This window comes from Oryctolagus cuniculus, chromosome 13 (assembly GCF_051225735.1).
Source record: "Oryctolagus cuniculus isolate XC-2025 breed Fujian yellow rabbit chromosome 13, ASM5122573v1, whole genome shotgun sequence".
In the NCBI taxonomy this organism is placed as follows: domain Eukaryota; kingdom Metazoa; phylum Chordata; class Mammalia; order Lagomorpha; family Leporidae; genus Oryctolagus; species Oryctolagus cuniculus.
Window position 1 is genome coordinate 20,613,077 of NC_142879.1, and position 27,974 is coordinate 20,641,050.

Sequence of the window (27,974 nt, forward strand, 5' to 3'; positions counted from 1 at the left end):
GATGAAGCTGGAATTTGTAGCAGGGCATCGTTTGGTCTGTATGAAAGGGGGAAGTAGATAGTAGGTGGGGAATTAGTAGTGTCTACTCCAACACTGTAACCTGATCATATGAACCTGATTTTCCCCTGGGGTGTCACAGTAAGGCGTCTTTAGAAATGGATGGTTGGCAGTCTGAAAGAGCCAGGGCAGTGTATAGGAGGGTCTGACTTGGCAGGAGCAAGAGACTGGTGGAGATCAGCCCAGAGAGATGCAACCATGGGAGCCACGCACTGCCCATGTGTGCTGCTGACCCCCAGGCCGTACACACCCTGAACCTGCCATGGGGCCGGGGCTGGCCTACCACCGTGTGACAGGGTGACTTTTTAAGCATAACAATTATTCCAGGAACTTCCCACTTAACCAGGATTCTCCTCTCTCCTCCTTAAGAAAATCCAGCAGCTCTCCGAGGGCTCCATGTTTGGCCACGGCCTGAAGCACCTGTTCCATAGTCGCCGGCGGTCGAGGGAGAGGGAGCAGCAGGCGTCTCAGGATTGCCAGCAGCAGCAGGGCCTGTCCGACCATGACTCCCCAGACGAGAAGGAGCGCTCCCCGGAGATGCACCGCGTCTCCTACGCCATGTCCCTGCACGACCTGCCCGCGAGGCCCACCGCCTTCAACCGCGTGCTGCAGCAGATCCGCTCCCGGCCGTCCATCAAGCGAGGCGCCAGCCTGCACAGCAGCACTGGGGGCGGCAGCAGTGGGAGCAGCAGCCGGCGCACCAAGAGCAGCTCCCTGGAGCCCCAGCGCGGCAGCCCCCACCTGCTGCGCAAGGCCCCCCAGGACAGCAGCCTGGCCGCCATCCTGCACCAGCACCAGTGCCGGCCCCGCTCCTCCTCCACCACCGACACCGCCCTGCTGCTGGCCGATGGTGGCAACGTGTACCTCCTGGCCGAGGAGGCCGAGGGCCTCGGAGACAAGGTGAGGCGTGGCGGGAGGAAGGGGACAGGTGAGGTGGGGCTGTCTGCCGAGGGACCTCAGGACTGGGGTGCTGGCTGGGCCCCGTCCTGACAGCTGTGCCTGCAGAGTCACCTCCCGGCGCTGAGGGACTCACAAGTATGACTAAGCCAAAACGAGAGATGATCCTCCAAAATGCTGACTTTTGTTTGTGTAGGGGTTTGTTTTTCCAAATGGCGTTTTGCTTAGGCTGGTATTACTTTAGGCTTGTTTTCCTTAAACATGCTGTTGGGAGGCCACTGGCAGTGGTAGTTGAGCCCAGGCTGGGACCAGCCTTGGTTCTGCTGCCTTGAGCCTCAGTTTCCCCAAGTGAAAAATGGAAATAATACTGACAGAGCTGGAAGATGAAAGAGTTCGCAGATGGGAAGCAGCTGGAATGGAGCCTGGGGCGGAATCCTATGTGGCTCTCCAAGGAAGAGAGGAGGAGGAGGATCCATGAGGGGTTATTTGGAAAGGAGAAGAGCTGGTGGATCTCTATTTTCATTGGCTTAGTCGTGTTGCAAATATTTATTGACTACTTATCATGTGGCACAGGAGTGGACAAGTCAAGGTGGCTGTCCTCACGTAGAGGGGAGACGCTGGGTGAATAGACAGTGATGGGATAAGGCTGTGATGGATGCTCTCGGGACCCCGGGAGAGCAGGCAGTGAGTGGGGAGGGGAGCCGTTGGGCTGAATCTTTTTTTTTTTTTTTAAGATTTATTTATTTCTTTGAAAGTCAGAATTACACAGAAAGAGAAGGAAAGGCAGAGAGAGAGAGAGGAGGGTTTTCCCGTCCGCTGCTTCACTCCCCAGATGGCCACAATGGCCGGAGCTGCACCGATCCGAAGCCAGGAGCCAGGAGCTTCTTCCGGGTCTCCCACGTGGGTGTAGGGTCCCAAGGACTTGGGCCACCTTCCAGTGCTTTCCCAGGCCATAGCAGGATCAGACGAGCTAGATCAGAAGTGGAGCAGCTGGGACTCAAACCGGCGCCCATATGGGATGCCAGTGCTGCAGGCGGCAGCCTTACCCGCTATGCTACAGCGCCGCCCCCTAGGCTGAATCTTGAAGAAGTGTAATTTAGCCATGGGAGGACTGGGGGAGGGGAAGGTAAAGTGCGTACAAAAGCGTGCGAGCTGGCGTCGTGGGCTGCGGGGGCTTCCCAGCATCCAGGTGTCAGAGGAAGTTCTTAGAGAGCGTCATCTTCACTGTACATTGTCCCTGGAACCCGCGCACCTGGGCCAGAGCCTCCTCCCGGCCGCACAGACCACTTCCCAGTTCTGTGTGTGCTGACATTTGGAGAAACACCCGTTCAGCAAACAGTGTGTGTGTGCCAGATGCCTGGCCCTGTGCCGCAGCCCAAGTTGGTTCTGCATTTTCCAGCTTAGAGGATGCTTTTGCAGGTGTCTTCATGAATTCATTCGAACGATCCTGTGAGGCAGGCCAGCCGGCAGGTGCTACTCCAATTTCTTGCTATGAAAAGAGTCAGAGTGAGGGGATGTGCCCTGCCCAAGGCCACGTAGATCTTTATTTATTTATTTGAAAGAGTTACAAAGAGGCAGAGAGAGAGAGGTCTTTCATCCGCTGGTTCACTCCCCAAATGGCAGCAACAGCTGGAGCTGATCTGAAGCCAGGAGCCAAGAGCTTCTTCTGGGTCTTCCATATGGGTGCAGGGGCCCAAGGACTTGGGTCATCTTCCACTGTTTTCCCAGGCCACAGCAGAGAGCTGGATCGGAAGTGGAGCAGCCAGGTCTTGAACCAGTGCCCATCAGGGATGCTGGCACTGCAGACGGTGGCTTTTACGTGCTGCGCCACGGTGCTGGCCCTGGCCACAGAGCTCTTAGGTGACAGAGCTGGCTGGAACCTGGCATTCCTGACACAGCTCTGGTGCTCCTTGCACCGTGCCATGCTGTCCTGGCATAATCCACAACCTTGGATGTCTTGCAGAGGAAAGGGCCAGGCACAGGCGGTGACAACCCGTCCATCAGCAGCAGAACGTCGTCACCTGCCAGCCGCCCTCTTCCCTTGCTTCCACTCGTTCAGCAGGCGCTCACTGAGCCCCTCCTCTGAGCCAGGCACTGTCCTGGGCCTCAGGGGCATCACAGTGGGGGGGGGGGCAAAGACCCTGGCCTCTGGGGGCTTGCATCCTGGTGGGAGGAAACAACCATCAGGTAAATGGCTCCCTCGCCCAGGGGTGGTGCTGAGTGCCCAGAGGCAGGGTAAGGAGCGGAGGGTGGTGGGCGTGGGCACGCTGTTGTGACAGGTTGGTCAGAACGGGAGTGAGTTGTGTGCTAGCTGGATAAGTGCATTTTGAGTCGACAGACCTGTCATGTGCTAAGGCCCTGGGGTAGGAATGTGCATAGGATATTTGAGGAGTGGAGTAAACAAAGTGGAAAGTGTGGAATGGAAGAGAATCGGGCAGATGGGCTGGGCGTAAAGGCTGGGGCAGGCTGCAGATCCCACGGAGCCCAGTAGGCCGGGGAAGGCCCTGTGGATTCCGAGGGAGGTCATTGGGCAGCTTCATACAGATGAGTGACACCTTTTACAGAGATCCCTGGCTGCCGGCGGGGAGAGCGGGGAGGCTGGCTAGGGAGTGGTAGGGATGTTCCAGGGTGCCATGGGGGGGCGGGCAGGGGCCGGCTGTGCTTCAGCAAGGGAGCCACACAGGCTTCCAGGGCCTGGCAGCGGGAAGAAGTGGCCGTGAATGGAGCAAGGAAGGCGGCAGCTGGAATTGATGTTTGGCAAGGGCTCTGGCGGGGCAGGACTCAGAGCTGGGCTGGGCATGCGTGGAGTCTGAGGTGGGAACGAAACACCACATGGAATGCCAAGTCAGCAGTCGGAGGGGCGCGTCTGGTGTCCCTGGGCGAGATCCAAGCTGGAGGCATCCGTCTGGGGGTTGTCAGCTCTCAGATAGTGTTCAGAGCCGTGGGACGGGACCGCTCCCCTGCCCCCCCACCCCCCACCGCCGGGAGCATCTGTTCTGAGCCCGCGATCCGCATGTGTCGTTGCGGAGGGAAGCGTGGCCTTGTGAAGTCGGAGCCGGAGGGGCCACGGCAGGAACCAGGCTGTTGGGCCCTCCATGAGCAGGCACTGTGCACGCGCCGGCGGCCAGGCGCACTTCTCTGGGGTGAGTCGGCCCGTGTGTTTCAGAAACCAAATCAGGAAAATCCCGCCAGGCAGGGATCTCTGCTCCTGCAGCTGCTTTATGAGCAGGGGGAATGGGACTCTTGTCAGCTGTGGTTGCCCGGGGCTTCCACGAAGGTCTCAGCTCCCAGGAGCCGGTGGGTGGTGGCAGGTCGCTGGTGTTTGCTGACTTGGCGTGCAGGGATATGGGGACACGTGGCCAGCGTGTGGCTGGGGAGTTTCTCTGTGGGGCTCTCCATATGGCTCATGTTTGGACCACACACTGTCCCTGAGATGGCCAGAGTGCAGGATTCTGATTCCAGAACTGCCTAGGGGATGGCCGCCTGGGTCCAAGGTGATGATGGGGCCAGGGACCATTCCCCTGACTTGTTTCATTATTTGTTAGAACTTTCAGCTTTGCTCTGTGTATTGCCTGGTTCACACTTAAAAACACACCTGTGAGGTTGGCAGAGCAGGCAGTGTTATCTCCATTGTACAGATGAGCAGACTGAGGCCCTAGAGGAATTGAAAGGGCACCCAGCTGGGTCTTGGCAGAAAGGAGGCCAGAGTCCATGTTTCTAGTCTGGCTCCCAAGACCCAGCTGAGATTTGAAATCATCAGGGGCCGGGGACCACTTGCACTCCAGGGATGGGTGTTGTCCATGTCCCATCGGCCATGGGGAGGGCTTGCCTTGTCAGCTGACTCCGCCAGCCCCAGCAGCCACTGGTTGGTGTGAGAAGCCGGCTGATTCCGCCCTGGGCCGGGCATGAATAGGAGGTATTCTTCTCTGTCCAGTAAACACAGCCCGCAGGCTCGCTACTCGCTGCCTGGCCATTGCTGGCGTCTATTTTTAATTCATAAGCCTGCCCCGCTCCCCACACCCTTGCCATTGTTTGGGACTCACCAGCTGGCTTTCGGGCCCAAGCACAAGGCGAGGCTTGACTTCCCCCAACCCCTGGAGGCGGCTGAAGCTCCCCAGAGCGCATGCTAGCCTCTGCCCTGAGAGAGTAGGGCCCCTTGAGCCCCAGGGAGAGCAGGGGGCCAGGGCACAGAAAGGGCTCCCCGTCCCAGGAAGCGGCTTGGCCTTGGAGGTGCCAGTTTGGCTGTGAGGCTGGGCCTTCCAGTCTTTCCCTGTAAAAGCAAACCAAGGGGTCAGAGCCCGGCCCCGCCTTTCTGCCTCCTGCCACATGCGAGGTGACTGCCCTCTCTGGCTTGCCTGTGCTCAGCAGGGGAATCAGCAGAGCATCAGCAGGTGGCACCCGGGTCCCCATCTGCCTGTGGCCTTGGCCCTGGGGAACGTGGGCCCTGAGGTCGGAGAAGGAACCTCTGGCTGCTTGCAGGGGAGATGGAGCCCAGCTGCCTGGCCCCCTGAAGGTATAGGCATCTCCCCCTCTGCTATTATTTTTTTTTTTTTAAGTTTATATTTGTTTGATGAATAGCAGTTCCTGGAAAATGTAGGGTCAGAGGCTGTGTTCCCTTTCCCCCGTCTCCACATCTGGCTGGCCCTGGTTCCCAACCTCCCCGGGCTGGTCCAAGGGTGCTCCGTCAGCGCTAGCTCTGCCCTCCTGTCCAGTGCAGCCGGGGGCAGCACCAGGCCACCGAGAGCCTGCGTGGAGGTGCCCGGTGGAGGAGCGTGGGTCTGGCCTTGAGGGCAGGCAGGGGCCGGGAGAAAGCCGGGGTCTCCCCGTCCTGCAAGGGTGAGGCGGTGAGGGTAGAGGGGTGATGTCCTGGCCAGAGACGTCACTCACGCAGGCGTTATCTCCAGGCCCCAGATGGAGACCAGCGGCATTGGGCCCCCACCTAACCCAGAGCAGCTGGGGCCTCCCGTCCCCTCGGGACACGCCCTACCAGATTTATGCAACAACAAGATTTCTTCTGTGCCCTGGCGTAAATAAGCACCCTGTTTACTCTGCAGGATGGCAAGCGAGGGGCCGCCCCTGGCCCTGGCTCTTGCCAAGAAGACTGAGATCTTGGCAGGTACCCAGGGGCCCTGGTTTATTTATGTCTGGGAGTCTGCTGGCTCGGAGCTGGGTGGGGCTGGCCGTGCTGAGAAAGGCTCCCGAGCTGGTCCCCTGGGCAGCTGGGGGAGGCAGACAGGTGGATCTGAGCTCCTCCTCCAGGGCCCTGCTCTGGGGTCAGTCCCAAACACCGCCCCCTGGGAGCTGGGATGTCGGCTCCATCCCCCCATCTCATTCTGTCTGCATGAGATGGTCGCTGAGGCACAGGCTGCAAGTCCCCGAGGGCCCCGCTGTGGGTGGCTGTTGTGGCCCGCTGCTCGTCAGCCTGGAGCAGGCGCCTGGCCGATTTGCCTTGGACCATTGCTCCCCATCTTGGTGATGAGGAGCCCTTGTGGTCCAGGGCCTGGGGCCCCACTGCAGCAGCTCATCCTGCGGTGCGTGGCGAACAAGCGTCTCTTCCTTCAGCCTCATTTCAGTTCCTCATGGGCAGGTGCAGCCCTTGCCTTGTTGGGGCTCTGTCCAACCAGGAGACGTGGAGAGCAGAAGTGGGGCTCCGTTGGGTGTCCCAGCCGGCAGCCGGCCTGTGGACTGGGCCTTTGTTCCCCTTTCCCACTGATAACCCCCTGACTTCCTAGAGAGGAAGTATCCAGTGTGTTCCAGGGTAGCTCTGGCTTCCAGGAAGATGGAATGCCCCAGGATACAGAACGAGGTTAGAGAACCTCTAGTTTCCAAGCCCAGGTTGTACTCCCTGGCCTCTTAACCCCTTTGCCACCAAGTGCAGGCCACAGCCTGGTTTGGAAACAGGCCCTTTGTGACTCTGCAGCCCCCAGGGGCCAAGGAGATGCCAGCCCAGACACAGGTGGACAGGTCGGACATGCTCCAGGAGGAAGGTGTGCTCAGGGTTCGGGTGTCAGCCCCCCATTGCAGAGCCGATAGCCATCAGTGGCAAGAACAGCCGGGCGTCCGCGGGTTCCAGACAGCAAGGAGCCGGCCCGGGCCTCCGCAGCCACCCGGCGTGTTCTTCCCAGGATCTGCCGTGTGTGTCCCTGAGCTGAGAAACGTGACCCCGGCCCCTCTGGTGCCAGATGAGGCAATGGAAATGCGGTGTCGAGAACCTGATCCTGGCTCTGGCTGCCTCTCCCCCTGGGGCAGAGGGCCTTGAAACAGAAGCAGACTTGAACGCACACCTCACTGTGTTCCTTCTGGGCCACCTGGGCAAGGGCAGGACACCCTGGGAGCCCCGTCTTCTCCATCTCCCTTCTCTCGGGGCACAGATCGGGGGTGCTGCGAGCACCTTGTCCATACCCCACGTCCTCCAGTGGCGGCTTCTCACTGCCCCCCTCCGTGTCTCCTGCCCTCGGCACCCCAGAGCCCAGCCGCTCTCCATAGCTAGTGAATAATTCAGTGCGCCCAGCAAAGGCTAAGCCGGGGCCGTGCTGATATTGTGATCAGGAGGCCTCCCGGGACGGCTGGAAAGGCGAACCCTGCCCTGGAAAGCCGAGTCCTCTGCAACATTAACTCCATTGTATAAGGTTTCCTCTTCAGCCCAGAGGGTGGCTTCAGACCCAGTGTGGTCCACGCTTCAAGCCTGGCTCCTGACCTCTCAGGCCGAGGGAGGCGCGGGTGTGCCCCCGGGACGTGTGGTCCCCTCTCTCTGACTTTGCATTCCTGCGTGTTCTCCTTGAATCCCGCCAGTTTGTGGTATATCCGGGGGGCCCCCATCAGCAGGAACCCCAGGGTTCTGTGTTTCTGCCCTCTGCTCACAGAAAGGAACAGCTCCAAATTGTTCTTGGCACGCAAGGCTGGGTGGAGGGCACTCAGTGTTCTCAAAGTTGAGAACGGTGCGTCCTGTCTGGGTGCCTGTCTCCTGGTCTCTTCCTGGGAGTGACCGTAAAGGCATGGCGTCACGTCTTTTTCACCACCCAACACCATTTTCCATGGGCTTGCAGGTGACCAGGAAGTGGTCCTCTCCAGTGCCCAGCTTCTGTGCCCGAGACGGGCTCCCTCAGGAAGTGCCCATGGCCTTAGATGGCAACAGGGCAGCAGGTGGAAGAGAGGGCTCCTCCCCACTGCCCTGAAGCAGCTGGAACATCTGTGCAGGCTGATGCCATGCCCCGGCTCCCTGCACGCTGGCCCTTCCTCTCTGCTTTGCCAGCTCCATGGCTGCCTCCCCACGTGTGCAGGGAGTCGCGTCCAGCTCCGGGAATCGCATCCAGCTAGGCTGCATGGGTTCAGGCTGAAGAACGTGGACCTGCCTCCCAGTTTCCCAGGGAAGCAGGGCTCGTTGGGAATGTGAGCTCCTAAGGAGATGCCCCTTCCTCTTTTCTTTTTTTAAGATTTTATTTATTTGAAAGGCAAAGTGACAGAGACAGAGAAAGAAAGACATCTTCCATCTGCTGGTTCACTCCTTAAATGGCCACAAGGCCAGAACTGGACCAGGCCGAATCCAGAAGCCAGGAACTCCATGCTGGTCTCCCACATGGTGGCAGGGACCCTGTGGGGAGCAACTTGGACTAGACTAAGTTACTGGAATTAAGACTTATTCTATGCATCTGCTCTCCCACAATATGGCGCTGGGAGAGGACGAAACAGCTTCTACACAGCTGCCTCCAGTTCAACCAATAAACTGTAGGACTTACTCCTGATTGGAGGAGAGCAGCGTACTCGGCATGTGGGTAGCAGAGTTGGGATTGGCGGAGGAGGACTATAAAGGAGGAGAGAGACAACATGCACCAGGAACATCTAAGGGGAACATCTATCTGAAGGAACACCGGTGCAGCCCCCGAGAGAGCCGGCCGGCGGTGTGCCGCTCCCCCGCGGAAGTGGGGAAAGTGGCAGGGGGAACCGCCCTTCCACGGAGGTGGAAGGGACGGTAGCCAACCCGGGAAGAACCAGCAGCAAACCCGGGGAGGGCCGAGCAGACGAAAGAACAACGCAGCGTCCTGTGTCGTTCCTCCACGAAGAGGGGGAGCGACAGGACCCAAGCACCTGGGCTGTCCTCCACGGCTTTCCCGGGCACACTGGGAACTGGTGCTGTAATACGGGATGCCAGTGTCCCGAGCAGCATCTTAACCCGCTGTGCCTTCCCCCTTTAAGATTTATTTTTGCTTATTTGAAAGGCAGAATAAGAGAGAGAGGAGAGAGAAGGAGGTGCCCTCCTGGTCTGAGAGTGAGTTTTGGGAGAGGATACTGACCTCTGCCTCCACCCCCTCTCCCAGGAGGACTTGGGGAGCCTTGGGGCAGCTGCCAGCCCAGCAGGGAGGCCTCCTCCCTGGAGATGTTCTCAAGGCCTTGCCTCGCAGCCTAAGTGCCAACTGCAGCCGCTTTTTAGCCTTATTCTTTGCTGCTAAGGCTTAGGGCTGCCCCACCTTTCAGGATGTGTGGTCTGTGCCTTTTGATAAAGAGAAAGACAATTAGGAAGATTAAGGGGGGGTGGGTGAAGGACAAAGAATAACAAGGCAGAGGAAGGAATTTAATGTTTGAGAAAATGTTAAAGAAATCAGGGACCCGGCACCAAAGTTAAGGAACAGGAGGAAGAGTGGGGAAGGAAAACCCGGATGAAAGGGAACCCTGTGGACGAGAGGGCTGAACCCTGTGCGATGTGCCTTTGCCATGCTCCTTTGAGGATCCCTGGCAGCTACACCCCCAGACTCGGGCTCAACATGGAAGGGTGGAAAGGGTGAGGCAGGAGACCCTGGCATGGCCCAGCTACCTGGTCCCGAGGACCACAGGAGCCCCCTGCCTTCACCAGGACAGACAAGGCGGCAGAGGGGGCGGCCCAGGCTGACCCGGAAGTTCCCGTCCTGGCACGGACCCGGTGCCTCCTTCTCTGCGGATGGAGAGTGGCTTTGCTGTTGGTGTCCTTCCGGGGCTGCCGCTGTAGTGCGCGTGTAGTGTTCTGCCTTCCATTCTCAGCCTTGCTCCCGGTGGCGGCCTTTGCTGGCTTTCTCAGTCCCCGGCCACCTGCAGTGCTGCGGTGTGTGTGTGCACGTGTACACACGGGAGGGGGACTCAGGGCTGGCCGCCCGTTGCTGTGGACGGGGAGATCGTGAGCTCCGTGTGCCTTGTGCAGCTGGGAAGCAGCTCAGCCGCCGGGGGCGTCTCCCAGGTCCAGCCTGCGCGCCCTGTCCTCCGGCTCTCCGTGCACCGCTCGTTCCCTAAGGCTCTGCTGCAGGGCTCCTTCCCCTGGGAGCACAGCCGGCCTGCGGCGGCCAAGCACCCAGCAGGTGGCCAGGTCAGGGTCTCTGCTGGGGTCTCTGACTCCCACCCAGTCTGCCAGGCCACTGGGGGCTTCTCCAGTCCCCACTCTGAACACTGTGGAAACTGAGTCTCCAGGCCCGTCGGGCCTCACCAAGACCTGTGGCGAGTGTGGCGCGGAGCCTGCTTTCCCGCAGCGCCCTGATGACACCTCGGGCTGTGTGTGTCCACCCCTGCGTGGGAAGCCCTGTGCCCCGACTGTTGGAAACGTCCTCGCGCAGGAAGACGAGAGCAGAGGCATGGAGGAAGGAGGCTGTCCCCTGCTAGCTTGCCAGACAGACACCCCTGCTGCCTGCCTGTTCCTGTTCTCTTAGGAGACTACGGCTTCCCCTGACCCTCTCGTCCTGTCTCCTGTCCGTCCGGTACTTGCTGATGGGTGATTCGCTCCTGAATTGGAGCTGAAACCCCTCTTAGGGAGGTGCCAGATGCCAGCGTTTGGGGTGACTGTCCCTGGGTTGTCATGGTGGCGCAGGGTGGCCTCTCGGGAGCCTCTTTCCCCTGCTTCTGGGCCATCCTGACCCCAGAGTGAGCCCAGGGCCCCGTCCACTCAGCGCCTGCCACACCTCCAGTCTCTTGCTATCATTTCCCACTTTTGCTTATAAGGAGAGGTTTAAAATCTTAGGTTGGGCCAGCGCTGCAGCTCACTAGGCTAATCCTCCACCTGCGGCACCAGCACACCAGGTTCTAGTCCTGGTTGGGGTGCCAGATTCTGTCCCAGTTGCTCCTCTCCCAGTCCAGCTCTCTGCTGTGGCCTGGGAAGGCAGTGGAGGATGGCCCAAGTCCTTGGGCCCTGCACCTGCATGGGAGACCAGGAGAAGCACGTGGCTCCTGGCTTCGGATCAGCGTGGTGTGCCGGCCGCAGCAGCCATTGAGGGGTGAACCAACGGCAAAAGGAAGACCTTTCTCTCTGTCTCTCTCACTGTCCACTCTGCCTGTCAAAAATAAAATAAAATAAAATCTTAGGTTGGTGGAGCCCAGAAATGGAGGCAAAGCAAGGGTGTGTCGGGTGTGAAAAGACCAAGCTGTCTTCGCCGCTGCCTAGGACAGAAACTGCAGTGGACGGACGGCCTTCGAGATCATAGCAGAACAGGGAAGGGTGTGGGGTCGTCCTGCACTGCCAAAGGTCAGTCTTGGGCAGGGCCCAGGGCAGTGGAAGGACCAGAGTCTGCCTTCCTACCGTTTACTAGGGGCTGTAAACTATCTACAAATAACCGCTCTGCCAGAGGGGCAGTGTGTGATGCCAGAGAGTGGCGGAGTCCCGAGGAGGGGAGGTTGGGTAGGAAGCGGGGGCCTCTGGGAGGGCACTGGTAGAGCTGCCCAGGAGCGGGGCCTGTGTGGCGTGCTCTTGCCATGCCCCTGTGTGCACAAGTGTGTGCACGGTGTTGGGAGCCCAGGGCGTAGGGCATCCTGGCCCTGGTGATAGGAGCTGCAAGCCCTGGCACTGGCCCCCAGAGATAAGGCCGAGTCCTCCTTATCTCCTCCTTGAACCTGGAGCCGCCCCACCATGATGCATGTTGACCCTCAGTATTTAAGCCCTGAGTCCGTCACCAGGCTTAAGTGGGCACAGAATCCACCTCTTCTGTGAGCTGTGAGTCTGCCCTGGGAAGCTGTCGCTGGAGGGACCCAATCGGCCGGCCGGAGTCACTGCTGGCCACCTCCTCACTCCTCGCTGTTTGCAGTTGCTGTTTGCAGTCTTTAGCTGTGGCCCTTTAGCCCCCTCTGCTGGCCACTCACAGAACTTCCTGTCGGGGCTGTCAGGATGAAGTCCAAGGAGCAAGTGACTGCTGTGAGTGTGGGGATGCTTTCTCTGGGCGGCGCTGGGGGAACAAGGGTGGGGGTGGGACGCGGAGCTGGTGAAGAGGTGGCCGCAGTGGCGCCTGGAGCTGAGAATGGGTTTCTGGGACAGGCTCTCAGGGCAGAGGGAGTCCCTTAGTGAGGCTGGCTGTTGGCTGATCCCTGTAGGCAGTGTGTGCAGGAGACTGCCTTGGGGGGGATGGTGCCGGCTGGTGGGGGGCAGGGCAGCAAGGAGAGAGGGCAGGACTCTGGTGCAGTGGGCCCTGTTGGGGTCTGCTAAGGAGCCTCTCCAGGCTCCGGTGGCTTTGGCCTTCGAAGCCCAGGAGGCCCGCTTCCTGTCTGAGCTGCAGCAGGGAGCCTGTGGGACTGTGCTGTGTTTGTGAGTCAGCTCTGGGTTGCAGGAGGCATTTCTGAGCACGTGCAGTGAGAGGGGCGGAGCAGAGCGCCTGTCTGCACGGGGAACGCTGCAGGTGCACGTGCTCACACACCTCGACACCTGTCACACCTGCTCGTCTCATCACATTGAACTTGTAGTGGCTTTGGGTGGGGTTGGGGGCACCTCTAGAGCCTTGCCCTCCTGCTTGGTGACTCTCTGTGCCTCCTGCCAGATGGGAAGGGACAGCCCCTGTATCCTGGGGGAGGGGAAATCTCCCAGACAATCCGCCCTAATCCCCGGCTGGGCTGCACACTGGAGATGGCGGCTGCAGAGCCTGGAGGCTCAGGCACACCTGCTCGCAGACCCCGGCTGCTTGCTGCAAGCCCAGTGCTGCCCAGGGACTGTGACCCTGGAGGCCCGGCCCCGTCCTTGGACAGCTGGGGCCTCCGAGCCCCTGGCAGTTCGTTGCCAGCACGGCCTCGGGACACGGTGCCCACCCAGGTGAGGCCCCAGTGGGTGGGAGGAGAGGGGCTCCCCCGGGGTTGTGGGGGGGGTGGGATGGAGAAAGGCATTTCTGCTGCACGTCGGGGGTAACTGTGCTCACTCTCTAGCCCCCTACCTCTCCAGTCACAGCGACCAGTGTGACAGGTGCCGAGGGTCCTGGCGTCGGCGTGGGCTCCTTGTGCAGGAAGGCGAGCAAACCCTGGCAGCAGTGCCCCCCACCCCCAAAACCAGGGGCCATGTGGCACTTGGGCTGGGGCAGGGGATCAAATGGAGGGAGGAGGAAGGGGGTGCCCAGTGGAGGCTCCTCATGTCCTGGGAGAAGCAGTGACGGGTGCAGGCAGGTCCAGTGAACTCCAACCCCAGGGGTTCTGAGGGAGCCCCCAGGACAGAGCGTGGGAGAGTGGGCAGAGCCCAGGTGAGAGTGCCCACACCGGGCGCCCCTGCGGGCTGTGGCTGCAGCGGGGAGAGCGCAGGACATCGGAGTGGACAAAAGGGCTTTGTTCTCAGCAGGGCCAGGGACTGGGGAATGGAGGACAGGGTGTGGTTTTGACCAGAAGTGAGAGTGGCCCAACAGAAAGAGGCAGAAGCCAGGGGCGAGGCGAGCTGAGGCGAGAGGACCGTCCCTCCCCCGGGCAGCAGGTGGCAGGAGGAGGCAGATCCTGCCTAGGCAGCAGGGCGCTGGCTGGGCTGCCTTGGGCCGGGTGGGGGCTGCGTGGAGGAGAACGTGGGGGGCTCCCTCGGCCGGCCTTCTGCACGCTGGGCTCCCCGTGGAGTGGCAGGAGGTGCCTCCTCAGCCGCTGGGGGCACCGCTGCCCCTGGAGTCCCCCCTCGCCCCACGTGAACAGGCCAAGGTATACAAGGTGTTGCCTGTCTGTGCCCCATTAAGCATCCAAGCATTTGCCTCCCTGCCTGATGCTGGAGCCCGAGGCTCCCAGCCCAGCGGAGGCAGAGCTGCCCTCCCCCACCCCGCCCCCCAGGAATGCAGAGCTGGCCTGAGCAGCTGCAGGTGGCCCACAGCTCCCCACCAGGATGAGACAGAGCCCAAGTGCGGAGAATGGGGGCGGGGTACTCCCGACTTCGGCACCAAGGCGTGGGGTAATCTTTCCAGCTTGCTCTGGTCACCGCGTCGGGCTGAAGATGGTCGCCCTCCTTGGGTTTTTCCTGGTCTGCTTTACTTACCTCTCCTGCCCTCGGGGTCTTGGTGGGGATGGTCACAGATCACAGCATCTCTGCTGAGTCACGGGGGTCTCCCGGTCCCTAGGCCACACTCACCAGCTGGGCTCTGACCCCCTACCCCCAGCCCCCAGAAACCCAGGCCCTGTTGTCAGGAGCAGCGTCCTGCGTGGACCTTGACCTACTTGGCCAGAGAAGAACAGGGGTGTCGGTCCTAGGGGAAGCACAGGAGCCTCCCTTTTCCAGAGGTGCCCATGGTGGCCTGCTTGTCTAAGAACGACCTTGAGGTTGTCTGACACTGAGCTAGGACAGGAAGGCCCCTTCTGTGTCAGCCGGCCCTCGGGAGGACTAGCAGGTGTTCCTTGTGAAGCTGGGCAGGGGTCACACGTGCTCTCTGCAGGGGTTAGCTGTGTCCAGGCCCATCCTGAAGAATGTCTAAGGCGTTTTCGTTGCTGAAGAGGGAAACTGGGTCACGTTTTGCGATGCACGTTGCTGGTCCCTTGTTTCCCGTAAGCATTCCCTGGGTGCCTCTTGGACCCAGGCTGGTGTGCAAAAGGATGGAAGGGCCGGCATCCCCTATTCAGGACTGGGTTAACATGAGGACCCTGAGCGCCGGCCTGGGAGGAGATGGGAGCCCCAGGGGGGTCACGGGATCCAGCAGCTCCTAGAATCTGGACAAGTGCCTAATCCAGCTTCATTCCGGGTGCTTGAGGGGGTGGGGAGGGAATTCCGCGGTTCAGCCAAGGCCACGGTGAGGGTGGCCCCACCTTCGCCAGCTGTGGATAGGTCTCCCTGGCGCAGGAGGAAGAACAGCGAATGCTGGGCACTCGGTGCTTCGTCGGGCAGTGTCCAGCTCTGCCTCGTCCAGAACATTCGCTGGCCCTTCCTGGACCTCAGCCTTGCACAGGACAAGGTCTGTGGCCACGGCCCTGGCCTGTGGGCTCCCTGAGTAGAGGGCATAGCTCCCCTGAGTGCCTGGCATGGGTGGGGACCATGACCCTCTCTGAACAGCCCCATTCTTAAGAGCTTGCCCAGGCTGTTCATAGGGACCTGTGCGCTGGCCAGGCTGGGCCAGGCGGGAGGGTGGGGTGAGGACTCCAGCTGTGGGGCTGCTGTCCAGGCAGGGCCAGAGAGCTGGGGGTGCTGGGCCAGGTGAGCTCCAGGCCAGCTTGAAGAAGGGAGCCCTGGGGTGACCAGAGCTGAGCAGAACCCCCACCCCCACCCCACACCCCAGGGCCACTCCGTGGGGACCCTAGCCTTCCACACTAGGATTGTGTGACGGTCACCTCTGTGGAGTTTCCATCATCCTCCTCACCCACCAAGGAAACTCAGTCGTCCCCACCCCCCCCTCCCCGGCCCAGCCCTGCAGGCACTTCTTTTTGAAGTTGATCCATGTTGCTACATTCTTCGCATTTTGTTGCCTCAGTCACTTGTTAGGGGTCATTGATAGTGTGTGCGCCCTTGGCAGCGGTGAACTCCAGGTAGATACCAGGGACACTTCTTGGGGGCGTGTAGCCTGGGGGTGGGGTTACTGGGTCACGCTGGAGGCAGCTTCTAGTTTCTGTGGGTGCTTTATCAGCACCTACTTCCTTTCTGCAAAATGGCTGTGGTCGCTCCGATGGGTGTGCGGGGTCTGAGCCGCTTCCCCGTGCCTCTTCCTCACAGGGGCTCGCTTCGTCTCCCGCTCGCTCTCTGAGACAGAATCGGCTCCATTTTCTGGATGAGAGAAGTGAGTCCCACAGCTGGTAACAGAGCCAGGGTTCTAAGTGGGTGTCCCACCCCCAGGGGAAGGCCCTCCTTGCTGTTCTTGGGGGAGTCTCGCCCCCTGCTCCCTCTGCCCTGCTCCGTCACCCTGCACAACAGTCGCATTTCCCCCACTGCATTCTCTCATTTTCCTTCCTTGTTCAAGCCAGATCCCTCTTAGTCCCTCGCCTGTCTGCCCTGGGCTTTCTCTACCCTGGTAGCCCTGTCCCCCTCCAGTGTCTAGTTGCATGGCGGGGAGGTGGGGGACAGCAGGCAGGGCCATGGGAACCCCTCTGAGGGCTGCCCTGTGGTTGGGGGTGGCCTTGCAGGTCTCAGGCATCGTCAGCCTCCGGGAGGGGGCGGCGTTCTGCTGCAGGCTGGGGTCTGGGCCAGAGGTGCAGGACCCCAGCCGTGGGTGCCCCCAGGCCCCCCACCATCAGGCCCCAGGATCATCTCTGCTCCTGTCATTCATCTTCACGGTCAGCTGCGACACCAATTTTCGGTTTTTAACTGGACAGCTCTGCCTCCTGGGCCCCTGGAGGCCTGGGATTCCCTATGGGGATAGGGCCAGTCCTGGAGGCCCTGGGGGGGAGGGGGTGACTGGTCTTTCCTGTGCCTGTGCAGGATGTTCCTTGCCCTCTAAACTCCGGAAGAGCCTGGCAGGGGCTGGGTTGGCCTGTGTGCATCACGGGCAGATCTGAGTGGGGCCGTGTGAGGTCTACACCTGAGTGAGGCCACCCCAACCCTGGGGGCATGGGGGTCCTGGTCCAGGCTGGGGCAGAGGTGGAGGTGGTCCGTGCTTTCCTGACCTGGGCTCCCGATGCCAGCAGAGGTGAGTTTGGTCGTGGATGAGGGTCACCCAACCTGCCCGTGGGTCCCATTCACGGCTTGGTGGGGGGAGTTGGATTGAGTGTGAGTGGTTGTCAAGGTGCAGCCGCAGGAGGGTAGAAGCTACTCAAGGGAGCTTGGAGGTTCCTACACAGCACACCCCCCACTCACCCCATCTCTCACATACAGCCCCCAGGTGCAGGCATGCTGCGTGCCGGGGTGGGTGGGTGAGGTCTCCATGGAGACCACCAGAATTAGGGCTGCGCTCCGGTGGGGGGGAGCTGGAGGTGTCACGATGGTCTTCCCAGGTGGTGTCAAATGCTTCCACCATTGCAGCATTGCTAAGGATGTACACTGGGATCGGGGTGGAGCAGGACGGGGTGTGTGTGTGCAGAAATGCCGGTCTCATCACTGGGTGCTGAGAGCCGTCGATCCAGACCCGTGCTCCGGAAAAGCTGGTGGACGGCTGGGCTCCCTGGCTGAGACTGCTGAGGGTCCACGGGCGCTGCCCACCCTCCTCAGTGGGCCTGCGTCTTGGAGCCAGATAGGATTCAAGTTCTAGGTCTTTGGCTTGCTGGCTGTGTGGTCCTGGGCACTTACCTAACACCTTTGGTTTTGTCTTGGGGTCACTCCCAGGGGTCAGTGAATTCTTAGTGGTGAGCACTCAGAGCTGGGGCAGTGGCCGGAACCGTGTTGTCTCTGGGTTTTGCCAGGGCGTTCAGGACAGCATCACGAGGGGAAGAGAAGAGGCATGGGGAGAGGGTGCTGTGTCCCGGCCACAGCGGGGTCCTCCCTGGGGAGAGAAGGGTTGACCCTGGCACTGTAGACCCCCATGTCACCCGGGAGATAGAGAAGAGGAGGGGCCCTGGGGATAAGGACCCCAGCCCCAGGCCTCCCCACGCCACGCTCGGGCCCCGGGAGCATCTCTTCTCCCATTCATAGGACTCGGAGCCAGCTGCCCCTCTGTCCATCTGTGAGCCAGGCAGTGCCGGCCGGGGGGAGCGGCAGGCCAGGCAGCCCGAGAGCACCCCTGGCAGCCAGGGCACAGCTGGTGTGCACGCCCAGCAGGGCATTTGCATCCACTCCCCGACGGCAGAGACCAGCAATGATGCAAACAGACTCAAGCCCTGTTTTCTGGACAGGAGAGGAGGGTGTGGTGTCCGGGTACAGGTCAGAAGCCTTCTAAGATGGCCGACCTGATTCTTAATATGAAAGACCGGGTGTCACGCTCGGAACGTGGCCTTGTGTGGTTCTGTCCTGATTGTGGAAACCTGTGAGTGTAACCTCTTAAATAAGTTTAGGGCAGCCTCATCGTCATCGTTTTCCTCCCTGGTGGGGTAGAGGAGGGAAGGATTGTGCTGCCTTGGTCCAAACCGAGCACTTAATGAGCACCTCCTGTATGCCTTGCGCCGTGTTAGGTGCTCTCTGGGCACTGTGTTGTGTAACTTCCCCAAAGGCTTGGGGGTAGGTGTGCTTCTACCCACTCTGCAGGCCAGGAGACTGAGGGCCAGGGACATAGAGAATGGGCTGTTTGCCGTGACTGCAGGGAACAAGATAGGAAGAAGGGGCTTCGTCAGGCCTGGTGGGGGGAGGTATTTAAGGAAGACCACGGAGATTCTGTGGAGCAGAGCCCAGAGCCCTGAGTGCAGAGGAGGAGGGACTTGAGGAGCAACTGGGGGGTGGCTCACCCTCGTCCTGCAAGCCCCAAAGGAGGCCCCCATGGCGCCGCCCTCTCCGTGGCTGGGGTTGGCGGGGTTGCTGTTTGCAGCCATGTGTGTCGCTGCCACTGTGCACCTTGACAGAAATCAAGCTGCAGGACTCCTGCCTCTGATTGGCTCAGGTCGTTTCCACTTCCTGCGGGGACCGCTGGGCTGCTGGCTTTGTGCTTCGTCCCTTCCTCCACAGACCCCTCGGCCCGGCCCTGCCTACGTCCGGGGTGTGCTGTGTGTAAAAATACATGGGGCTGAGCCATTTCCTGCGGCTTCGGTGCTGCACAGTGATAAGACACGGGGCGCTGGGCTGCACACAGAGACCCCCCGACAAGCGGGCGGCCAGCGCCAGGCCCACTGACCGGGCACTCCCCGGCTCTCCTATCTCGTGTGGCCTCTGCTTCCTTTCTCCCCCAGCCCCCAGCTCTCTGTGTCTCCTCTTTCTTCATTGCCCTGAGTTTGTGGCGCCCTGATGTGCTTGGGAAGCGCACCGGCCTGGTGGGGTGTGGGGGGAGGGGGAGCTGTCAGTCTTCCTCCTGCACCTTCACCCTCAGCCCCGGCCTGGGTGGCTGGCCCCTGCAGGCCCGGACGGGTCCCTGCTTCCCTTGGCCAGTGACCCCGGGGAGCTTGCCAGCGGGGTGGGTGGGCCTGCGTGGTCATGAAACTGACGAGGCTGCCAGCTGCTCCAGATGGCTGGAAGGTAACAGAGGGGCCAGGGAGAGACAGCCACAGAGGATGCCCGACCCTCTGCCCTGGGCAGTGTTAGTAGAGACGGGGAGGCGTGGGCATCCAGCAGCCCTGAGTTCAGAGAGACAGCTTGTCTACCCCAAGACGTCAACCCTGGCGAGGCCTCCAGCAATGGGGCTCTGGGCTGCAGGCCGTGTCTTCTCCGAGCTGTGTCTTCCTGGGCAGATCTGCCTCCCCTGCCCTGTAGGGACGCCGGGGGAACCACGTAGGAGCATTAATGGGAGCCCCTTGGGATTCCGCTCGCCTTGTCTCTGGCGCTCTCCCCGCAGGTTCCTGTCGATCCTGCACCTGTTTTCCAGATAGAGAAACCTAGAGCAGCCCTGCCGAGCCCCTCCTGTGGTCCCACGACTTACGCCGGCCCCCTCTGCTTGCCCCCTCCCCAGGTTGACAAGGGAGAGGCGGTGGCACTGAGCCTCCCCTCGGGCCCGGGCCATGGGGACTCCGACGGCCCCGTCAGCCTGGACGTGCCCGAGGGAGCGCCGGACCCCCAGCGGACCAAGGCCGCCATCGACCACCTGCACCAGAAGATCCTGAAGATCACGGAGCAGATCAAGATCGAGCAGGAGGCGCGGGACGACAACGTGGCGGAGTACCTGAAGCTGGCCAACAACGCCGACCGGCAGCAGGCGTCGCGCATCAAGCAGGTGTTCGAGAAGAAGAACCAGAAGTCGGCGCAGACCATCGCGCAGCTGCACAAGAAGCTGGAGCACTACCGCCGGCGCCTGCGCGAGATCGAGCAGAACGGGCCGTCGCGGCAGCCCAAGGACGTGCTGCGGGACATGCAGCAGGGGCTGCGCGACGTGGGCGCCAACGTGCGCGCCGGCATCAGCGGCTTCGGCGGCGGCGTGGTGGAGGGCGTCAAGGGCAGCCTGTCCGGCCTCTCGCAGGCCACGCACTCGGCCGTGGTGTCCAAGCCCCGCGAGTTCGCCAGCCTCATCCGCAACAAGTTCGGCAGCGCCGACAACATCGCCCACCTGAAGGACCCCCTGGAGGACGGGCCCCCCGAGGAGGCGGCCCGGGCGCTCAGCGGCAGCGCCACGCTCGTGTCCAGCCCCAAGTACGGCAGTGACGACGAGTGTTCCAGTGCCAGCGCCAGCTCGGCCGGCGCCGGCAGCAACTCCGGGGCGGGGCCGGCCGGCGCGCTGGGGAGCCCCAAGTCCGCAGTGCTGTACGGCGCCCCCGGCGGCCTGGACAGCGTGCTGGAGGAGCTGCGGGAGATCAGAGAGGGCCAGTCGCACCTGGAGGACTCCATGGAGGACCTGAAGGCTCAACTGCAGAGAGACTATACCTACATGACCCAGTGCCTGCAGGAGGAGCGCTACCGGTAGGGGCGGCGGGGCAGCGCGGGCAGGGGAGGGGCAGGGGAGGGGGCCGCCCGTCTGTGGTTCGTGTGCAGGAGAGGAGACTGGGGCCCGGACCGACGGCCCTCTCCTGCAGGGAGCCGGGTGCCCGCGTTCAGATCCCAGCCGTGTGTTTTCCTGTGTGCCCTGTACACACCGGCTCGCACCTGTGCTCCTGGTCCCCTGTCTGTGCAGCCGCGATCACGGGGAGGAGCCAATGAGGCTCCACCCGCGACATCAGACGTGTGTCCATCTGTAGCCCCAGGCATGTGGGTCAGCCTGGACCCAGGCCTGAGGCTGTGCACCCCACTGCCCCCCCGCCCCCAGCCGCACGGCACTGGGCTCCATGCCTGTCGCTTGGCACCTGAGACTTGGGGGACTCTCCTGAGCTGACACTTCTTCATAAAGTTTGGGGAATTGAGACTGTGTAAACTCTTCCTTATGTTCGAGGGTGCTTCAAAAAGCCTGTGGAAACTGGACTCCAGTGTTTGCTTTGGGGGCAAAAATATTTGAAATCCATACATAGAAAGGGTCTTCAGACGTTCATGGGAAATGCATATTCTAAAAAAAAGACTGACCCCCCCCCAAAAAACCTGCACCAAAATGCACTTCGATTTGGGGCCGTGGCTGTGCGCAGTGGGTTAAGCTGCTGCTTGCAATGCCAGCACCATTCCATGTAGGAGCACTGCTCTCGTCCCAGCTGCTCCCGCTAGTGCCCCTGGGAAAGCAGAGGATGATGGCGCAAGTGCCCACTTTTTCTTCCAGTTAGTCATAAAAAAAAAAAAGCTTTTTTTTTTTTTTAATTTTTTTGACAGAGTGGACAGTGAGAGAGAGAGACAGAGAGAAAGGTCTTCCTTTGCCGTTGATTCACCCTCTAATGGCCGCCACAGCCGGCGCGCTGTGGCCGGCGCACCACGCTGATCCAATGGCAGGAGCCAGGTGCTTTTCCTGGTCTCCCATGGGGTGCAGGGCCCAAGCATTTGGGCCATCCTCCACTGCACTCTCTGGCCACAGCAGAGAGCTGGCCTGGAAGAGGGGCAACCGGGACAGAATCCGGTGCCCCGACCGGGACTAGAACCTGGTGTGCCGGCGCCGCAAGGTGGAGGATTAGCCTAGTGAGCCGCGGCGCTGGCCAAAAAATAAGCTTTTGATTCCATTTTTCCACCAGCCTCTGGAAGGACCTCGTAAGTAAGGAAGGTTTGGGTTGTACAGCGGTCAGCCAGGCTGAAGGCAGCCAGGCCCGAATGCCTCCCTGCCCCAGCTGTGTGATCCTGGGCAGAGCAGGCTCCTTAGCGGCTGTGTCTCAGTCTTCCTGTCTGTACAATGGGTACAGCATGTCCTGTCTGGGGCAGGAGTGGTGGGGGTGGTGCGGATCGAAGGCCGAGCACGAGGCCTGCCTGTGGACACGTGGGGTGGGCCGAGTGACCGTTGTGAGAAGGAGCCAGGCCAGCCCTCAGCCCCTTCCCTGTCCCAGGTACGAGCGGCTGGAGGAGCAGCTCAACGACCTGACCGAGCTGCACCAGAACGAGATGACAAACCTGAAGCAGGAGCTGGCCAGCATGGAGGAGAAGGTGGCCTACCAGTCCTATGAGCGGGCGCGGGACATCCAGGTGGGTGGGGACAGAGCTCAGAGGGGGAGGGAGGGAGGCAGGCCCGGGGCTGGGGGGGGGGGCACCGTGCAACGGCAGGCCGCGGGGGAGGACTGCTGTGCCCCCATCTCTGCTGGCAGCCGGACAGAGCTGGGCTGGGCCGGCTCCTCTCCTTCCCGCACACTCCTTTCCTAATAAGCCTTGTCCTTGCTGGGAGGGCTGGGTGGGGCCGGGGTCCCGCCCCCCTGAGCTCCCCTGCGCCCCCTGCAGGAGGCCGTGGAGTCCTGCCTGACCCGGGTCACCAAGCTGGAGCTGCAGCAGCAGCAGCAGCAGGTGGTGCAGCTGGAGGGCGTGGAGAACGCCAACGCGCGGGCACTGCTGGGCAAGTTCATCAACGTGATCCTGGCGCTCATGGCCGTGCTGCTGGTGTTCGTGTCCACCGTGGCCAGCTTCATCACGCCGCTCATGAAGACGCGCCTGCGCATCGGCAGCACCGCCCTGCTGCTCCTCGTCCTGCTCCTCCTCTGGAAGCACTGGGACTCCGTCACCTACCTCCTGGAGCACGTGCTGCTGCCCAGCTGAGCGGCCCGCCCGCCCCCGCCCCCGCCCCCGCCGTGCTGCCCGCCCGCTGGCCACACTTCTCCAGGGGGGACCCCGGGACTCCCAGGTCCCTTCGACTTCTTCCCGTCCGTTCCAGCAGCTCCTGCCCCTGCTTCTGTCTCTCGCCTTCTCCCTGCTGGCCTAAAGAAAGCTCCATGTGAGACATGGGCGGCCAGGTGGAGCCGGAGGGGACGGCGGCACTGGACTGTGGCCATGATGTCTGTCTCCTGGCCACCCGCAGGATGGCCGGGCTCAGGAGGGCCACCGAGAAGAGGAGGAGGAAGAGGAGGGGCTGCGCCCCCCGAGGCAGCTGCCGGGAGCCCAGGCCCTCGCCCCACTTGCTCCAGGCCTGGTTCTGGGCTGCCTTGAGCCCGGTGGACGTGGCTCGAGCCTTCCTGCCTGTCGCTGGATCTGCCACTTTCAGGGAAACAGGCTCGGGGGGCGGGGGGCCCAGCCTCAGCCCTGAGGCCTCCTGCAGCACACCGGGCTCTGTTTGTTTATTTATTTGTCCCCTTGTCCCTTACCCCGTCTTCCCCGCCGAGCCCCTCTCTCTGGAGCCGGGGCCTGTTCTGGCCACGCGGCCTCTGCCTGGTCCCGGCTGCAGGCGGGGGCTCCCAGCGGGAGCGTGGCCTCTCTTTTATACGTCTATTTATTTTGTATGTGTGTACCTGTGTGCAGGAGGGTGTCTGTCTCTGTGTTTTTTTAAGGCTCCCGAGTGTCGTGTATGGATTCTCTTCACGTCCCAGCCTCCCCACGGGCACTTTCCAGAGGGGGGATCTCTCGGGAAAGGAGCGGGAGAGCAGTGCCTGCGGCCGCTGTGCACCTCCCTGGGAAATAAACACCCTCTCAGTTTTCAAACCGTCCTGTCTGGCGTTGGCTGATTCGCTGGTCTCTGCAAGACCCAGCCTTCTGGGTGACAAGGGCTGGGCCACACCTGTTGGCCTGTGCTCATCTTACTCTAGGATCTCCCTGCCTGGCTTTGTGCAGCCCAAACTCTGGCCTCGGTGATGTGATAGGGAGAGGCGACGTCAGCCCTCTCCAGCTCCATCCAGCCCTCCTGGAGCGCCTCCCAGAAAGAGACTTGGGAGGGAGTTTGTTGAGCAGATAATAAGGCACCAGGGGCCTGGATGACAGCAGTCATGCCTAAGTGTGGCCACAAGAGGGCAGCAGAGACCTCACTCCACGCATCTGGCTCTCGCTCTCACTCTCTCACTTTCTTACTCTCTCTCTGGTCCCCAGGAGGCCACCTTGGGGGCTAGCCTGGCCTTATCAAGGTATTTGCTCACCAGGCACCCGTGTGTGTTCTAAAGTAGAGTCTGCCCCCTGCCTGTGGCCCCCACTCCCAGTGGTTCCCACAGAGGGTGCCCCGGGAGACTCTGGGTTCTCAGCAGGATGCCTTGAGGGTCAGGGAGAGGCCCCTGAGTGTCCCTCCTGCGGGGAGGAGGAGGAGGAAGAGATGCTGCCCTCCAGGAGGTGGGGACAGGAGGGCTTGTGGGGAAAGCACCGGTCCCAAAGCCCAGAGACCCGCCACTGGCTCATACCCAGTGCACCTGTGGCCGTCTCATAGCCCCCTCCCCCCCGCCCGTGGGCCGCAGTTCCCACACCTGTAAAACAGGGCAGGTGCAGGCACTGCACATTTCAAAGGGCTCTGCCAGCCCGTGCTTCTGTGGCCCAGAGTCACTGCTGTATCAGGACCCCAGGAGTCAGGGGCAGCGCCCTCAACGCATGAGTGAAGACGCAGGGCTGCTGTCATGGCAGGATGGCACCAGCAGTCCGTACTCACGCTGTGCGTGGCAGGCGGTCCACCAGCTGACCTTACAGGGCCTTGCAGCGGTGTCACACCACCCTTGGGGGCCGCAGGTGACCCGGAGTCCACATTCCTGGCCCCAGGTGGGGGGTGGCCGCTCCTGCTGAAGACATTGCCCGCATTCCTCCTCAAGGTCAGTGCCTTCCCAGGCCGGCCCTTAAACGTCCCTGGCAGCCAAGGCCACCCTGGGAGGTGAAGCCAGCCATCCAAGGTTGGGGGAGGGCAGACCCACCTGCCCAGGGGCAATTTTGGCCAAAAGGGTGGACAGCTCTGGCCAGTGTTTGTCGTGTGTAGGAAAGACCTGTCTGGCTAGGAGCTGGGAGTTGCCCCTCTGAGGTCCCTGACGCGTCTTTGTTGGTGGCAGAGCCTGGTCTGCAAGTGGGAGTGAATCACCCCACCCCTCCTGCCCGGGGTGCACAGGGTGAGACGCTGAGTCACGGCAGCTCCTCTGCAGGGGACCGTCCTCCTTCACACGGCAGGGCCTGGAGGCGGCAGGCCTACCCAGACCATCTGCCTGCAGGTCCCGGCCTACACGTGGGCAGCCAGAGGGCTCGGCCAGCCCAGGGCACTGCCCCAGTGGGCAGGGGAGCGTGCTAGGCAGAGCCGGCCCTCCCTGCAGCCTTGTGGAAACCACGCACCTCCATCAGGTGCAGCTTTGACAAACCCCAGGACGGGCACCCAGCACGGGCCAGCCCAGGGAGCACTTGGAGCCATTCTGCACTGTGAGGGAGGCAGGGAAGACTTGGGGCCACCGTGGGGTGCAGAGGAGGGAGCCATAGGCCAGATACAGGAGTGGAGTCAGATCCCACCATAGGGTGCGCCAGACCAGGCTCCTCCAGTACCAGGAGCAGCAAAATGGCCCTGGGCCCAGCAGAGTGCAGGAGACGTGACTCCCTGCACACAAGCCCTAAGCGTGGTGCCCAGAAGGCCATGGCCATGTGTCTCCTCATTCCTGCTCTGTGGGTGCCAAGGTACAGCCCTGGGCCAGCCCCATAGAGGTGGACAGGGCTGAGGGTGGCCTAGGAAACCCTCTGGAGCCAGCAGAGGCCCCCACCTCCCTCTTCCCCAGGCCCTGAGAGCCTGCTCATTCCCGGACACCTCTCCTCTAAATCTCAGCCAAAGCCCGCCCAGAGCCAAGAGGCCAAGCCCAGTTTGGGAGAAGACAGATGAGGCCTGCCTGGCCCAGGCCGGCTGCCACCACCCCAGCTCAATGCCATGCCGGCCCCAGACCATGGCCTAGGCAGGAGGTTCAGGAAAGAGCAGGAGTTGGCACCAAGGTGCCTGGGTTCCAGTGGAGATGGTAACACTTGGGCCTCAGTTTCCCTAGGGGTCCCGATGCCTGTGCTAGCCAAACCACAGATGGTGGTATGGCCCAGAGATGGCGGGTGCCCCAAATCTCCCCCCATGGGTGCTATCTGGCAGGGTGCTGCCGAGCCATCTGGGCCCCCGGGAAGGGCCGGACTTGGGAGAGCGGCCAGCAGTGAGCCCTCAGCCTGCAGGCTTGCAGCCAACCTGCAGGTGGACATGGAGGAGGAAGCTGGGTCCCTGGCAGGCCTGCTGGCACAGCATTTGGGAGGGAGGGGCGCGGGGACCTGCCCCAGCACATCCAGGCCTGCCGGCAGTCCTGAGTCACCCAGCCGGCCAGGAGGGCAGGCTGGCGGTGACAGCGTCCCCGCCTCCCACGCAGGGGCCTCCCAGGAGAGCCCGCCTTCCTGCAGCACCCCTGCCTTCGGTGCCCCCACTCCCAAAGGTGAGCTGTCCGGGTGCAGCACCCTTCCCAGCGGTGCTGGACAGCCCATCTCAGCCACAGCCTGGGGTCCAGGCAGCCACCACCACGCACAGAGATGACCCGGGGTTCCCGGTGCCCGGGCTCTGTGCCTGCCACCCTCCCGGCTGGAAGGTTCTAGCAGCAGCCTCAGCTCCCTGGAATGAAACCTGAGAGTCGATCTCCGCCAAGTTCAGAGTCTCTGGCTGGTGGGTCAGGGGCTCTGTTCTCTGGCCACACTCAGCACCAGCCCAGGGAAGAAGGTACCGTCTGGAACCCGGAGCTGTGTCCGGCTGTCCCTGGACTTGGTGGCCCCGTCCTGTTCTGTCTTCAGTAAGCCCCGGCACTCAGACTTTGGACAAGGACGGGGAAGCGAAGGTTTCTCAGGAACCCATCATTAAGTGAATGCCACCGGCGCACACACAGACCTGCGTCTGTCTCCCCTCCCCCTCAGCCAGGTGGGGCTGGGTGGGCAGACCCGATGGGGGCAAAGGGCTGCTGGGGAGGAAGGGGCTGGCAGGGGGTCCCCTTCCTTCTCCCCCCACAGCTGTCCTGGAGCCCTCATTATTCGGCAGCCTGGAGTCCACGGGTGTGATCCCAAACCCACCCAGCCTGAGGTTTAGCGAAGCTCAAGGAGACAGATTTGAGCGCCAGCTCTGTCATGCACCCGAAGGGCAGACGGGGTTGAGGGCTGGGTCCTGCCCTTGCATGCTGGTGGGAACATGGGTGCGTGCGCGTGCATGGGGACACACACGCACGCATACGCACACGGCATGCACACATGCATGCAGGCACGTACACACACCCCGCTGGTGGAAGGGCGGGGAGGAGGGCTGGGGGCTTTAGCACGTTTCTTGGGGCCGTGGCAGGTGGGGGTGGGGGCCCGAGAGCAGGGAGCGCCTAGATGAGGCAGCTCAGGTTCCAGCTCCGGAGCCACCTCCAGGTGCTCAGGCCGCAGGACTGGGCAGCCCCGCCCCCCAGGGCAGGGTCCCCCAGGAAGGGGCTCCTAAAGACAGCTCTGGGGGTGCAGAAGTCCCTGCCCAGAGAACTCCTGGGGTGGGGACTTCAGGGACACTGTGTGAGCTTGAAGACAGAGACGGTGGGGGAGGGGAGGGCGATGCCACGCCCCTCCTCATCAGCAGCTGGGACCACCTGTATGTACAGGGTGACCCGGGCACAGGGTGACCCGGGCAGGCACGGCAGTCCTGGATCTCCACACAGGAGGAGACCAGGGACCAAGAGGCTGGCGTGGCTAATAAACAACCAGGCGTGGGTCTCGGGGACTGTGGAGGTGACAGTGCAAAGCCCACTCGGGGGCAGGCGTGGTGGCAGAGGCCATGAGCCGGAGCACGGGCCATGGGGGAGGAACCAGAGGCCAGGGGCCAGGCTGGAGCACCTGCAGGTGAGACAGGAGCCAGCTGAGGGAACACTGGCCGCCCCCAGGGGCGGGGCTAAAGATGAAAGTGATGCCAGAGGCCCCTCCCGGGCTAGGCGGAGGAGGCTGCTGCCCCGGTCACCAGCCACTCGCCACTCGGCTGCCATGTGAGGGGTGGAGGGTGGGAGGCCCGCCCGGACCCCCAGCCCGGACTGCAGGATGCCCTTCTTCTGTCGGGGACCTTGCAGCTAACAAACGCATTGTATGTGTGCTCCCGGACAACCCTGGAGAACAGCTCGGGGGGTTAATTCAGTCC

General features: G+C 62.0%; 1 protein-coding gene across 9 annotated transcripts in view; it reads left to right on the plus strand.

Annotated features, from left to right (window-relative positions):
* Nucleotides 1-23,571, plus strand: part of TMCC2 (transmembrane and coiled-coil domain family 2) — a 35,768-nt gene extending 12,197 nt beyond the window's left edge. For 3 of the 9 annotated variants that reach the window (XM_002717564.6, XM_051821216.3, XM_051821213.3), the window contains 4 exons: nt 427-957; nt 19,566-20,506; nt 21,997-22,132; nt 22,382-23,571. In XM_002717564.6, coding sequence (XP_002717610.2) covers nt 427-957; nt 19,566-20,506; nt 21,997-22,132; nt 22,382-22,693 — 1,920 coding nt within the window. In that variant the 3' untranslated portion in view covers nt 22,694-23,571. Of the gene's footprint in view, nt 1-426; nt 958-3,813; nt 4,098-11,271; nt 12,095-12,135; nt 12,980-15,051; nt 15,069-15,820; nt 15,885-16,703; nt 16,731-19,565; nt 20,507-21,996; nt 22,133-22,381 lie in introns of those variants that run through there. The other 6 variants (XM_089312102.1, XM_051821217.3, XM_051821219.3 and 3 more) reach the window with 6 other exon arrangements.
* The last annotated feature ends 4,403 nt before the right edge of the window (nt 23,572-27,974 follow it).